We start from the raw sequence: 13,168 nt of genomic DNA, 5'->3' as shown, positions 1-13,168 counted from the left end.
GGGCGGAGCCTCTAGCCGCGCCCCCCGCCCGACGCGGGCCGGCCGAGCCGTCGCTGGGGCAGGAACGAGCAACAATTCAAAGCGGCGCCTCCCGCAGGCGGAAGCGGCCGTGCCCTACCCGGAAGTACTTTCGAGTGGGGAGGAAGTGACGCCTGGTCGGACGGAGGGACAGAAGTTACCCGGTTTGCGGCCCTGGCCGGAAGTGTCTGTGTTTGAGGCCCAAGATGGCGGCGGGGATGTACCTGGAGCACTACCTGGATAGTAAGAGCCGGGGTGGGGCTGGGGGTGGCTCCTGGCGGGGGGGTCGTTGCCTGGCGCTGGCCCCGTGGGGAGTGCGTTCGGCTCGGGGAGAAGCGGCGCGCGGGCTTCCGGGACGCGGCCCGACAGCTTCGAGCGCGCGCGGTCCCGCCCAGGGCGCTGTGGCTGGGACCGAGTCCGGCGAGCCCCCGTGCGCGGCGGGGAGGGGGGTTAAAGCGCGGCGCCGGCGCTGTGGCCCCTTCCCGCGCTCATGGGGTGTCGGGCTCGCCCTGGCGTTGCGGAGCTGTTCCCAGTTCCTGCTCTTCCTGTGCTCTCTGGAGCTCGGCTCGACGTGGTCTGGGTCAGTCCCACACACCTGCTCTCGGCGCCAGATCCTGCTTCGGGGTGGGGGTGGGGCTGCTGGCGGCTGCTGCTTCTGCACGTTCTCTTTTGCATCCTTTCCCTGCTGACTTCTCCTTTCATCGCGGTTTATATGTTGGGGGGAAGGTGTAGTTTTTTAGCTTTGTTCTCCTGCCCCACAACGCACACTCAATCTGTGGGACTTGTTGCCAGAGGATGTTGTGAAGGCCAAGACTATAACAGGGTTAAAAACAAAAAAACCCTAGATAAGTTCATGGAGGACAGGTCCATCCATGACTATTAGCTAAGGTGGTTGGGGACACAACCTCATACTCTGGGTGTCCCTAAACTTCTTACTGGGAGTGGACACTTGACGATTGCCTGGTGGCTTCATTCTGAAGCATCTGACACTGGCCACTGTCAGAAGACAGGATAACTGGGTTAGATGAATAGTTGGTCTGACCCAGTGTGGCGACTGTTATGTTCAGAAAGCAGATTGTTTGTGCCAGGCTCCTGCAAGAGCTGGCAGCCATACAGTTGGCATTGGTGTGGGTGATGGTTAAGGATATGATTCTTTCACCGAGGTTTCAGAAATCACGGAATCTCTGACTTCCAGCGACCTCCATGACTTCAGCCCACGGCGGCTGGGAGCTGTGGGGTTACCCCGCCATGTGGCGGTGGGGCCCCCGGAGCTCCGAGCGGGCCCCCACAGATGTCTGGCTGCTGGGTGTGGTGTGGGGACCCTGCAGCTGAGCTTCTGATTTTGTCATGAATATTTTTAGGAAAGGTCACGGACAGGTCACAGTCTTCCATGACCTTTCTTGCTCATGATCTGTCTGTGACTTTAGTGATGGTTTGAGTGAAGAAGAGAGAAAGTAGTTGGATTTCAAGTTCTGTCTCCTATAATTGACAAAAAGCGTATTTTTCTCCGCTCCCTACGCTGTCTCCCCACCCCCTGAGAAAGCAATAAAGGAGAGTGGATGGTTTAAAGTGTTTTTCTCTTCAATATGTGGGTGGAGAGGATGGTTGTGAGCTAAATCCAACTATATTTATGGTTTTTCTTATACTTGTATGGAGTTTGTTACAGCTGGTTTATTTTTATTTGCATAAATGTTTTAAAATTGTCCTTGCTTGTTTTTTGTTATAGAGAAAGTGGTAATTTTATAGGTGAAGCTGGTAGCACCATCTTTTAAGATTGCCTGATACTTCTCATTATAAGATCCTCACTTTCACTTATAACTCTACCAAACTTGATCCATTTTTGGGGGAAAGTCTTGAGCTGATTTTGTTTTGTTTTGTTTTAAATTTCAGCCAAAATAGTTCAATTGCTTCAGAGAACAAGTCTAGGAGAAAATGTTTTGGCATATTTTAATAAAAGATATGTTAGCAACCTATTCTTTAGAAATTGCTAGCATGTGTTAGGTTAGGGACTTGAAATTTGGCAGGGAAGTTACTGTGATTGTTAGGATTGTGCCTTTTGCCATCCTGGAGAAAATTCACCCAAATGTGGCCAAGTTGCAAGTCTTGGCTGGGGTGGGGGAATCTTTTTGCACATGCTCAGTATAAACTTGTTGGAACTTAACAGCGAAATTCTCTGAAAATTCCTTGAGTACTGAGTATACTCTAGCTTGGGGCTGCAGGGGCCAAACAGCACTTCCCTGCAATTGCCACTCTTTGCTGCTGTGGGACAGGAACTAAGAGCAGAGAGACTCTCTCCCCTGCAGTCTCAATTTTCTCCCCTCTGGGTCCAGGCAGTGCGGAGAAGGAAGCTGCCTGAATTTAAAGCAGTTATAGATACTGAGCTGGGGGCAGGAGAGACAAAGCTCATGAGGAGCCAGGGTATCGTGGGAGAACTAAGACTAGCTGGGCAAAGATACTGGGGAAGGCTCAGCCAAGATATGTGTGGGGGAACTGAGATTACATGAGCCCAGGAAGGGAGACTGGGAGCCAGTGAGGAGGAGATGATTGGAGACCTGGTGAAAAGGGAAAGAAACAGATTTTACAAGGATACTAGGGCTCAGACCGGGAGCTCAGAGGAAAGGACTAGGACTGATTGGCGCTGGAACGAAGAGAGAGGACTAGACAAGGACAGTTGGAAGGCACAGGAACAGAAGGCTCTGTGACCGGAGTGCACACACTTCCAAAACCTGGACTGGAACCCAAGATTCCTGGCTCTCACCATTCGTTGGCTGTCAGCAAATTGCTGTGAAATCCACTGTCTTGTACCCCTCCTGCCTCAATCTATGTAGAGGACGACAACCTACTATTGCTGTCAGTTATTGCTTAGCTTAAATGCTAGCAGTCTGTGCTGTGGATTTAAAGGTTTTAACCCTGCTGGTGAGCCAAGTGGGTGTCAATATATCACATGATGAAATTATTTTTGTTAACCTTTTTAAAAACTTAGGAAATTACCCATTTAAAAAAAACTTCTTATACAAACATTAAGCTTTCAAAGTCAAGCTTTCAGAAGTTGGGAAATGCCAGAATTAAGGTTGCATATTCTTTTAATGCAGTTTTGTGTGTGTAAGCTCTAACACCTCTGTGGTTTGCAGCAGGGACTTAACATTTAGCAGAGGGGATGGTTCTAGGTTCAGAGACTTGCATCTTGCTGTCCCTTTGAAAACTGAAAAAGTTATAAAACTGTAAAACATCTCCATTTGCAGTTTGTATTATACTCTGCAGAGCATGATAGGCTTGCTGTTTAAAAAATGAGACTGTGTGTCTGCACTGAGCATGCCCCAGCTTTGCTGAGCCCATTCACAGACAGATACATTTGAACTCAGCTTTCTTCCTCTCTGGTGATGTCTCTGTGTCCCATATCCTCTTCTTCTTCCCCTTCCTTCAACTCTGTCCAATATGAGAGGAGTTAAAAATGAAAAGGCATCTCCCCACTTCCCTAAAACATGTCCTCCTGCAGCTTATCTCCATTTAATGTCCTAAACCATTTTTTGTCCCCTGCCTCCACTATTGGAGAAGCTGGATCTTCTATACTGTAGCTATCAAATCCTGTAATGGGAGGAGGAAGCTAGATACTGAAGCACTTTCTCCTCCCCTACACTAAGGAAGCAGTGGGTAGTAAGAGAGAGGGAGAAGAAAGGAGGGAGATCAGAGAAAGAACTTGGGAAGGGAAGAGTCTTGGGGGACAGTTGGGAGAGAGAAGGCTGGGGGAGGGGGGGAGGAGCTCTTTCCTTTGTGTAGAGGAGCTTGTGTCTGTGTATGTGGACTCTTAGAAGAGCCTGTGTAACAAGTCCCTTATGTGTAGAGGCAGTCTGTGTGTGTGCTGTTTGCATTTGCTTGATTTTTGAGGTAAGAAGGCCAGAGAACATGACATTTTTTTGGATGGGATGCATGAGATGAGTGGCTGTTAGAGATTTTGTAGAGGGTGGAAAATGAGTGTAATCTTGGGGGGCAAGTGGGAGAAGGGATGGCACAAGAATGTGATTTTTTTTTTTGTAGTAACCAAAGGACCCTTGAGGACTGTGGTCTCGTGCTAGGCACTGTACAAACATGAACAATAAGATATGATCCCTGCCCTAAAGAGATTATTATCCAAGTCCCTATGTACACATGAAAGTTCCACTGGTGAAATTGCCCTTATATTAGAGGGAACTGCTGTGCATCCACACACACGTTTCCTCCCACCCATGCTTCACTGAGGAAATTACCCTTGTTTCTATCCATAGTAAGTCTGCACCAGTGGGAGTTAAATCTGTGTAGTGCCACAAGGACTTGTTTCACTTCCATGGCAAATAGTTCTGCTGCTGCTGTCTCACGCTCCAGTGGTCACAACAGATTTGACCCGTCTGGTCAGCTTCCTACACTTTTTATGTTCTGAGCTCATCTCAGCTAGAAGTCACCCACCTGTTCAGAGAGCACTGACGAATCTACAGTTCCCATTCATAGGCTACTTTTGAAAGAGCTTTCCCAACCAAATCCAGCCTTCTGTGTTCGTTATGCTTTGCACATCTGCCTGGAACCATAAGGAGTTTTAATTGCTGTTAGGGACATGCAACATGGACTGTCCCACCTGGGAAAATTGAACCAGAATGCAAAGAGATCCAAGCACCTGCCTTGACAGGTGGTAGAACTGGGTTACTTTCTGAATAACAGTGTAGAATGAAGGGTAAGGAGCTGTGACAAAGCTATAAAAGAGATCACAATGGCAACTATGGAAATGCCCACACAACCTCCAAGAAGCCCATCAACCGGGTTGATAAAAATCAGTGATATACATCTGATTTTTTTTATTTTTTTTGTTTTGTTTTTTTTTACTTAAATCAGATTTTTTTGATAAAATGCTTTTTGAGGAAAAAACCTCTCTAAAGATAGTTTTAATTAAGATACATTATAGCTCAAAGATATCTTATCATGGAATAGGGATTATAAATTATAATTCTATTGTATGAGCCAATATAGTCATGTAATGTTTAAGAAAAGTTTTGTAAATGAGTTCCAATAGTTCATGGATTATAGGGACCCAGTCCTATGGGGTTTCAGGGGCTTCTGTATAGATTATTTAGGTTCATCTTTCTGTCTACCCAATGGGACTCAGTGCTCAGTCTAGAAGATACCATCAGAAATGCTTAGTTTTGCAGTTCTCAAACTGTGGATTTGTGTCTCCAGAGATAACATGCTTGTTAACAGCAAAAATGTTTTTAAATAAATAAATTAAATATTTCTCACCTCTATATAACAGACCTCAACCCTATTGTCCTTCTGCAAGTTTGTGTACACCCAGTCAATCCCTTAACTTTCTCTAAAAGTGCAAAGTTTCAAAAAATTCAATGAATAGAAAATTGTTGGGGGCGGAATAGATCTGGACAAGGAGAAGAAGTCATGAGATAAATTTGAGAAGGGAGGGACAGGCAGTAGAACCAAAAGTGAAACTGTTTGAGCAACATATTCCAGAATATTCCATATTCTCTGACTAGAAGGGAAAGCCTATAATGGCAGCAGGCTGTAAAAGAGACCCAGTCTGGGAATATTTTAATGAAGTTCCTCTACCTGTGGGTAAGACAAGCATGCGTGCAAAATGCAAACAGTTCAACAAAGAAATGCAAGGCCTGGTTGCCCGAATGAAACAACATTATGAGAAGTGTTCCTTCTCAGGAGGAAGCTGTGTTGAAGATGATGAGAGAACGTGTCTGAACATGCTGAATCTTCAGGTTGGTAAACTTTTTTTATTTCATACTTCTTTCTTAAGGACCGCCTGTCTTCCTTCTGGAGTAGTCTTGAATTCTCATGTTTAAAGAAAAAATATAGTTGTTACTCTGTGATACTATGATTTTAGATGCAGTTGTGATAAAAAATAAATAGCTGAAATAGGCAGATCTTCCTTTTTGCAATTTCACCTTTAAAGTAGTACTGAGTAAAAGTGAGTGTAATGAGTAATACTAAATGAGCAATATGATAATAATTAAATAACTGCGTTGACTTATTTTGTTTAGGAGAATCCATCCTCAACATACAGGATTCTGAAGACTATCCACCTTCAAGAGCACCATCATTTTCTATAGTTTCAGAGTTATCTGCCAATGTGTTTCAGTCACATCATGTATGTCACGTAGCCACAGTATATCACTTGTAGCAAAAAAAAAAAAAAAAAAAAAAATCTCCGTCACCCAGAAACAACCATAGGTAAGTTTGTGATACTAACCAGCAGATTACAAAAAGAGGTAATTAATAGAAAAAATTGCCCGGTTTGTTTATGCAACAAACTCTCCTTTCCATATGATTGAGAACCCACACTTCACTAACATCGTTCAGTCATTAAGACCAGGGTACAGTTCACCCAACAGAGCAGTTGTCGCAGGCAAATTGCTGGATAAAGTGTAAGAGAGAGAAATTGAGCACTGTGCAAAAGGTTTAGAGCAGTGTTTCCCAAACTTGGGACGCTGCTTGTTCAGGGAAAGCCCCGGGGGCCGTGCTGGTTTGTTTACCTGCTGCATCCACAGGTTCGGCCAATCGAGGCTCCCACTGGCCGCGGTTCACCACTCCAGGCCAATGGGGGCTGCGGGAAGCGGCGGCCAGTACATCGCCTCGAACCGTGGCCGGTGGGAGCCACAATCGGCCAAACCTGCGGACGTGGCAGGTAAACAAACCGGCACGGCCCCCCAGGGGCTTTCCCTGAACAAGAGGCGTCCCAAGTTTGGGAAACAGTGGTCTAGAGGGTAAAATTGTTAACCTGAGTCTTGATGGGTGGAGTAATGTCCACAATGATCGTGTTGTATGTGCTTGTGTGACAACAGAAGAAGGGAATGTCTTCCTTACAGAAACAATTGATACATCAGGAAATGATCACACAGCAGAATACTTATAAGAAGTAGCAGTAAAAGCTATAACAAACTGTGGGGAAAAAAATTCAAATGTTTAGTACGCAGCTTGTTCATAGACAATGCTGCAAATGTATCTAAGATTAGAAGAAATTATTTAGAACGGAGTCCCAAGCTAATAACATGGTTGCAGTGCTCAGTGAAGAGAGTCCCAAGCTAATGACATACGGTTGCAGTGCTCATTTGATGCACCTCCTAGCCAAAGACTTCGGTGTTCCAGAAATAAAGGCTAATGTTGTTGAAATTGCAAAATTCTTGTGTAACAGCCACTTTGCAGCAGCAGCTGCTCTGAAAAAAGTGGGAGGAGCCAAGCTAACTCTCCCACAAGACGTGTAATGGAACTGAGTAGTGGACTGGTTTGAGCACTGTATCAAGAACTGGTCTAATCTGTTGACAGTTTGTGAACAAAATCATGAAAAAATAGATGGCACTGTCACAGCCAAAGTTCTCAACATTGGGGTTAAGAGAAATGTTGAACACAGACTGAATACCCTGAAGCCTATTGCTGTAGCCTTGAACAAAATGCAGGGAAATAGCTGTTTTTTTGCTGATGCTGTTGAAATTTGGAAGGAGCTGAGTGAGATCTTAAAAAGAGAAATATGCCATGACAGAGTTAAATTACAAGCATTAAAAAACCGAATGGGACAAGCACTATCTCCAGCTCATTTTCTTGCAAATATTCTCAATACGCGGTACCGGGGTTGAACCTTAACTGCTGAAGAAGGGGAGTTGGCTATGACATGGACCTCCAGCAATCATCCCTCCATAATGCCAACTATAATAAACTTCAAAGCTAAGGGTGAAACCATTGAAGAAATATATGTTTGCTGATGATGTTTTAAAGAAAGTCACACCGGTGAACTGGTGGAAGTCACTTAAGCACTTGGATTCAGAGACTGTTGAAGTGATCATCTCACTTTTAACAGCAGTAGCTTCTTTTGCCGGTGTAGAAAGAATATTTTCTTCCTTTGGACTAATTCATTCCAAATTGAGAAATTGTTTGGGACCTGAAAAAGCAGGAAAGCTTGTTTTTCTTTTCCAAATTATGAACAAACAGAAAAATGAAGATGAAGATGACTGAGTTAGCTGCAGAAGCCAATATTTTAAGTTTTTCATGTTGACCTGGCTGACATAGTTGATTTAATTTTTTTTAAAAAAATATCATTTAACTATTATAGTTAAAAACAACTTTAACAAAAACAAACCTGATTTTAAAAACTTTGAATGTTTAACTAAATTCAAAAATTCATATGCTTGTTTTGTTAAAATATTATGTGTGTGCTGTTGAAGAAAAAAATTCAGAATACATAACGTTGTTTTAGTTAAATAAAACAATTTAAGTGTCTGTCTGATGATGATCTCCTCCTAATACAGCATGGCAAGAAAATCCTCCAAATATTAATGATTAATCTGTTGAATTGGAGATAGTTCACCTCCCAATGACTTCATAAATATCTGCTTCATTTACCAAAGGTAAATGAAATAAACAATCATTCATTTTCTCATATAGCTGTAAAACTCATCTGAAAAGTTTTTTGAAAATAAATCACTTTAAAAATGTATAGTGTGTACCTTCTAAAAATGAAACCTACATCTATCTCTGAGTTGTGAAGAATATGTATTAAGGTTAAAACAACCAATAAGAATGCACTTTTATGCAGAAATACATGATTAAATCAAGTCTTCCTGACTACTGATTTGAATCATGATTTAAATCAAATTGATTTAAACCAAATCCACCCTGCCCATCATTCAGCCTCAGTTACTTGCAAACCATGCTGACCCTGTCTGGAGGCTCCCCAGAAGAGTGCTGATAGCCATGATGAGGTAGAGCAATAGGAGAATAATACTGACGTGTCTACTCAAAGCTGCTTGATACTCATGGTATTGTCCTGGAGGCCATCAGTCAGGACCTGCTCCAGATGCAGATACTAGGATACATCTGCCTCAGAGACGACAACGGAGACAACATACTAGGGAGATGAGGGGCCCTCAGCCAGTAAGTTTTTATTGTAATACATAATCATTGTAGCTTTTTTTGTGCTGCGGGGGGGAGGGGAGGCTTTGAACTTTCTACCACGTTTGCTTTTCCACTTTTTGCTTTTGTAAATGGGTAAATATAGCTATGTCATTTTGAAACCTCTCCATTTCTCCTTCTCATTATTCCGCTCCGCCCCCATCCCACATCTTCCAAAATGCTGCTGAGACTACTTGCCCCAAGGTCTCCTCTTTTCTCCACACACACCCCCATCTCCTCCTGCCACCACTCTCCTTTGTTCAATTCCTGACACTTTTTCATCTTTTCTCCCCCCATTGAGTCATGTGGTTGGGTACAAAATGGCAAACAGCAGCAAAAAAATTCCAGCACAAATGGCCCATGATGTGTCATAACATAAATATAGAAGCAATATAGAGATCACAAAGCTTGAACACAATATCTGCCAGTCTCTGTGCTGTCCAGCAATACAGCATCATAAGCAATGTCGTTCACTGTCTCAAGCCTTTGGTTTAACTGCATGCATAACAGTATAATACAGAAAGTCCATGGAAAATTACAGTACTTCTGCTCAAAAAAAAAAGGGGTTCAATGATTCATGGGCATTATTGGTTCGCATATCCGAGTAAAAAGAAAAGGAGTACTAGTGGCGTCTTAGAGACTAACAAATTTATTTGAGCATAAGCTTTCGTGAGCTGCAACTTACTTCATCGGATGCATTCATGAAGTGAGCTGTAGCTCACGAAAGCTTATGCTCAAATAAATCTGTTAGTCTCTAAGGTGCCACTAGTACTCCTTTTCTTTTTGCGAATACAGACTAACACGGCTGCTACTCTGAAACATATCAGAGGCAGTCATTTAAACTTGTTAGTGCAGTGTATTTTCAGAGATGGTTATTTTTAATCCTGATTTTCTCATGTCTCCTGGCATATCAGAGAATTTCTGGGACAAGAGGAGTTTTAATTCGATATGCACATTCCTAGACAATACATGTTTCCCTATCCCTTCCATGCTATGGCAGGATACGTTTTCTCACTTATCAAGTAGCAAATCTGGCAGAACCACCTCAGCTCAAAACCTTGCAGTCTCCCTGGCTGGCCTCTAGCCCTCTTGAATTATGTCCTCCTTTGCCTTTTGGGACTCTGCATCAGGGTAATGTCTTCCAAGTCCAGGTCTGCCTGTGATAGTATAACTGGAGTTCTAAATAAGTTCCATATAATGCATCATTTTCCCGCACTCTATCAAACCTTTAAAGTAAAGATTGGCATCGACTAATGATAAACATCCTTTTTCTAGGAAGCATTTAAAGGCTGCTTTCCATCTTGCTCTGGGTGCCAGATTGTTGGGGAACTATGGTAAACTATTGGGAAAATGGCCAACAACAAAAAGAGGGGTTGCGGGAGGGTAAATGATACATTTTCTTTTTGGGAATGCTGGGTTTCCATAGCTACTGCATTCACTATGGTTACTGACTGATCTCTGTTTCTTTGGACAGTACCTGCAATAGACATACCTTACTAGAAAGTTCCACTGATGCTTGCTGTCTTATAAATTGGAACACAAGAGAAAGGACCAGGATACCTGGATCAGCTACAGACTTCTTTTGTGACCCTGGACAAGTTGATAAATCTACTCTGTGCCTCAGTTCCCCATTTGTAAAATAGGGATAACACTTCCCTCACAGTAGTGTTGTGAAGATAAAGCCCACTAATGATTGTAAGGCATATAGATACAGTAACTCCTCACTTAACTTTGTAGTTATGTTCCTGAAAAACGCTACTTTAAGCGAAATGATGTTAAGTGAATACAATTTCTCCATAAGAATTAATATAAAGGGAGAGAGGGGGTGTTGTATTAGGTTCCAGGGAAATTTTTTTTGCCAGACAAGACTATATTTTAAATATATACACACACGTATACACAGTATAAGTTTTAAACAATTTAATACTGTACACAGCAATGATGATTGTGAGGCTTGGTTGAGGTGGTGGTGGAAGAGGGTGGGATATTTCCTGGGGACTGGCTTACTGCTAAATGAAGAACTAACACTTGGCTGAGCCCTCAAGGATTAAGACGTTGTTAATGTAGCCTCACACTCTACAAGGCAGCATGAATGGAGGGAGAGGAGACAGCACGGCAGAGAGAGACAGAGACACGCACAATGTGTGTGAGAGAGAGACAGGCATTGCCCCTTTAAGTACGCTGACCACACTCTAAGTACACTGTCTTTTTAAGTTGATCAGCAAGTTGAGACAGCAGCTGCTGCCAGCAAGCTTCCTCCTGCTCTGTGGAGATGGGGTAAAGGAGCAGGGAGGGGAAGGGGGACACCCTAACATTAGTACCCCTCTTCGTCCCCCCACCCCTTGCACAGCAAGCAGGAGGCTCCCAGGAGCAGCACCAAGACAGAGGGCAGGAACAGCTGAACTGCCTGGCAGTTGATAGCCTGCTGGGCAGCTGCTGCACAGGGAACTTAGGGGAGCTGATGCTGGGCCACCCTGATTCCAAGCCCACACCAGTAGGTTCCAACAGGCTGCTCTTCCTTCAAGCCGTGGACAAAGCAGGCAGCTGCCAAATGACATTATAAGGGAGCATTGCGCAACTTTAAACAAACATGTTCCCTAATTGATCAGCAACAAAACATTGTTAATCGGGATGACTTTAAGTGAGGAGTTACTGTACGATGGTAATGAGGGCCATATAGGTAAGTAATATAGAGATTGTTTAAAAAACTTATGGTGGAGTTCCAATGAGCCACAAAGAGGACCTGGATGTGTTAAGATGAGCACTTAACTGAGAGAGTGTGGGACAGGAAGAAGACTGTTCTTTGAAGTTGATCTAAGCAAAGAGAGAGAGAGAGAGATGACGGGGTGGGATGATGCAAGAAGAAATGCTCACCCTAATAAGGAAGCACACTGTGTTCCTGGAGAGCATTGTTGCCTAGGCAAGCTGCACCTTTGTGCTGCAGAAATATTGAGATTGAGGATATTGGGTGGGCTCTTTCACTTTCCCCCCATGGTCCCAGTCATTCTCCCACCAATCCTCAGGACAAGGAGAACGACTTAGTCTGTGTCTTATCTGTCACAGACTTGATCTTTAAATTATTTTGTTGTGTGTTTGTGAATGCTTTGCATGGTTGCTGAAGTTCTGATTTGTGTTTAATAAAATTTGTACTGTTTAATAAAGCAGCAGTGGTGGTCTTGGTTTCAAAACACAGATGCCAAGGTTTATTGAATAGCATTAAAATGCATATAAACTAGAAGATGAAGAGATTTCAGGACAGGCACCATCTTTCTGTTATGTGTTTATACAGTGCCTAGAACAGTGGCACCCAAATTGCTCATTTGGGACCATAAGCACTTCTGCAATACTGATATATATTCTACCAAAATCTAATATGTTGCTGTCTCCTGTTCCCAAAGTGTATGCACAAGCATTTTTGACCATGGCACTTCTGCTGGCAACATTGCCAACAGTTTTCAGAGCGGTAGCCGTGTTAGTCTGTATCAGCAAAAACAACAAGGAGTACTTGTGGCACCTTAGAGACTAACAGATTTATTTGGGCATAAACATTTGTGGGCTAAAACCCACTTCATCAGATGCATGGAGTGGAAAATACAGTAGGAAGGTATATATAACAGTACATGAAAAGATGGGAACTGCCTTACCAAGTGGAGCGGGGGGGGGTGTCAAGACAATTTAATTGAAGTGGGCTGTTATCAACAGGATGAAAAATCACTTTTGTAGTGGTAATCAGGGTGGCTCATTTCAAGCAGTTGACAGGAAGATATGAGTAACAGTAGGGGGAAATTAGCATGCGGAAATTAGTTTTTAGTTTTTGTAGTGACCCATCCACTCTCAGTCTTTATTCAGGCCTAATTTGATGGTGTCCAATTTGCAAATTAATTCCAGTTCTGCAGTCTGTCATTGGAGTCCGGTTCTGAAGATTTTGTTGTTGAAGAATTGCCACTTTTAAGTCTGTTGTTGAGTGTTCAGGGAGGTTGAAGTGTTCTCCGACTGGTTTTTGAATGTGACAGTTGACATCTGATTTGTGTCCATTTATTGTTTTGTGTAGAGATTGCCCAGAGGGGCATGCTGGCACATGATGGCATATATCACATTGGTAGATGTGCAGGTGAACGAGCCGCTGATGGTGTGGTTGATGTGGTTAGGTCCTATGATAGTGTCCCTTGAATAGGTAGGTGGACAGAGTTGGCTCTGGGGTTTGTTGCAGGGATAGGTTCCT

The 13,168-nt window shown here is 43.3% G+C and overlaps 1 protein-coding gene and 1 long non-coding RNA gene across 4 annotated transcripts in view; both read left to right on the top strand.

Annotated features, from left to right (window-relative positions):
- Nucleotides 1–52: 52 nt before the first annotated feature.
- Nucleotides 53–13,168, top strand: part of ING4 (inhibitor of growth family member 4) — a 43,049-nt gene continuing 29,933 nt past the window's right edge. Inside the window, exon 1 of one of the 3 annotated variants that reach the window (XM_073311440.2) lies at nt 53–261. In XM_073311440.2, the coding sequence (XP_073167541.1) occupies nt 225–261 (37 nt within the window). In that variant the 5' untranslated portion in view covers nt 53–224. The remainder of the gene's footprint in view (nt 262–13,168) is intronic. The other 2 variants (XM_073311431.2, XM_073311450.2) reach the window with 2 other exon arrangements.
- LOC140898042 (uncharacterized) lies at nt 371–12,108 on the top strand. Its single transcript, XR_012154902.2, has 3 exons — nt 371–6,234; nt 8,304–8,928; nt 10,421–12,108. It is a non-coding gene; the product is annotated as an uncharacterized LOC140898042 (long non-coding RNA).

The sequence above is a fragment of the Lepidochelys kempii genome, chromosome 1, assembly GCF_965140285.1.
Source record: "Lepidochelys kempii isolate rLepKem1 chromosome 1, rLepKem1.hap1, whole genome shotgun sequence".
Classification (NCBI taxonomy): Eukaryota; Metazoa; Chordata; order Testudines; family Cheloniidae; genus Lepidochelys; species Lepidochelys kempii.
The sequence above is the reverse complement of the archived record's forward strand: the minus strand, read 5'-3'. Positions and strand labels throughout refer to the sequence as shown.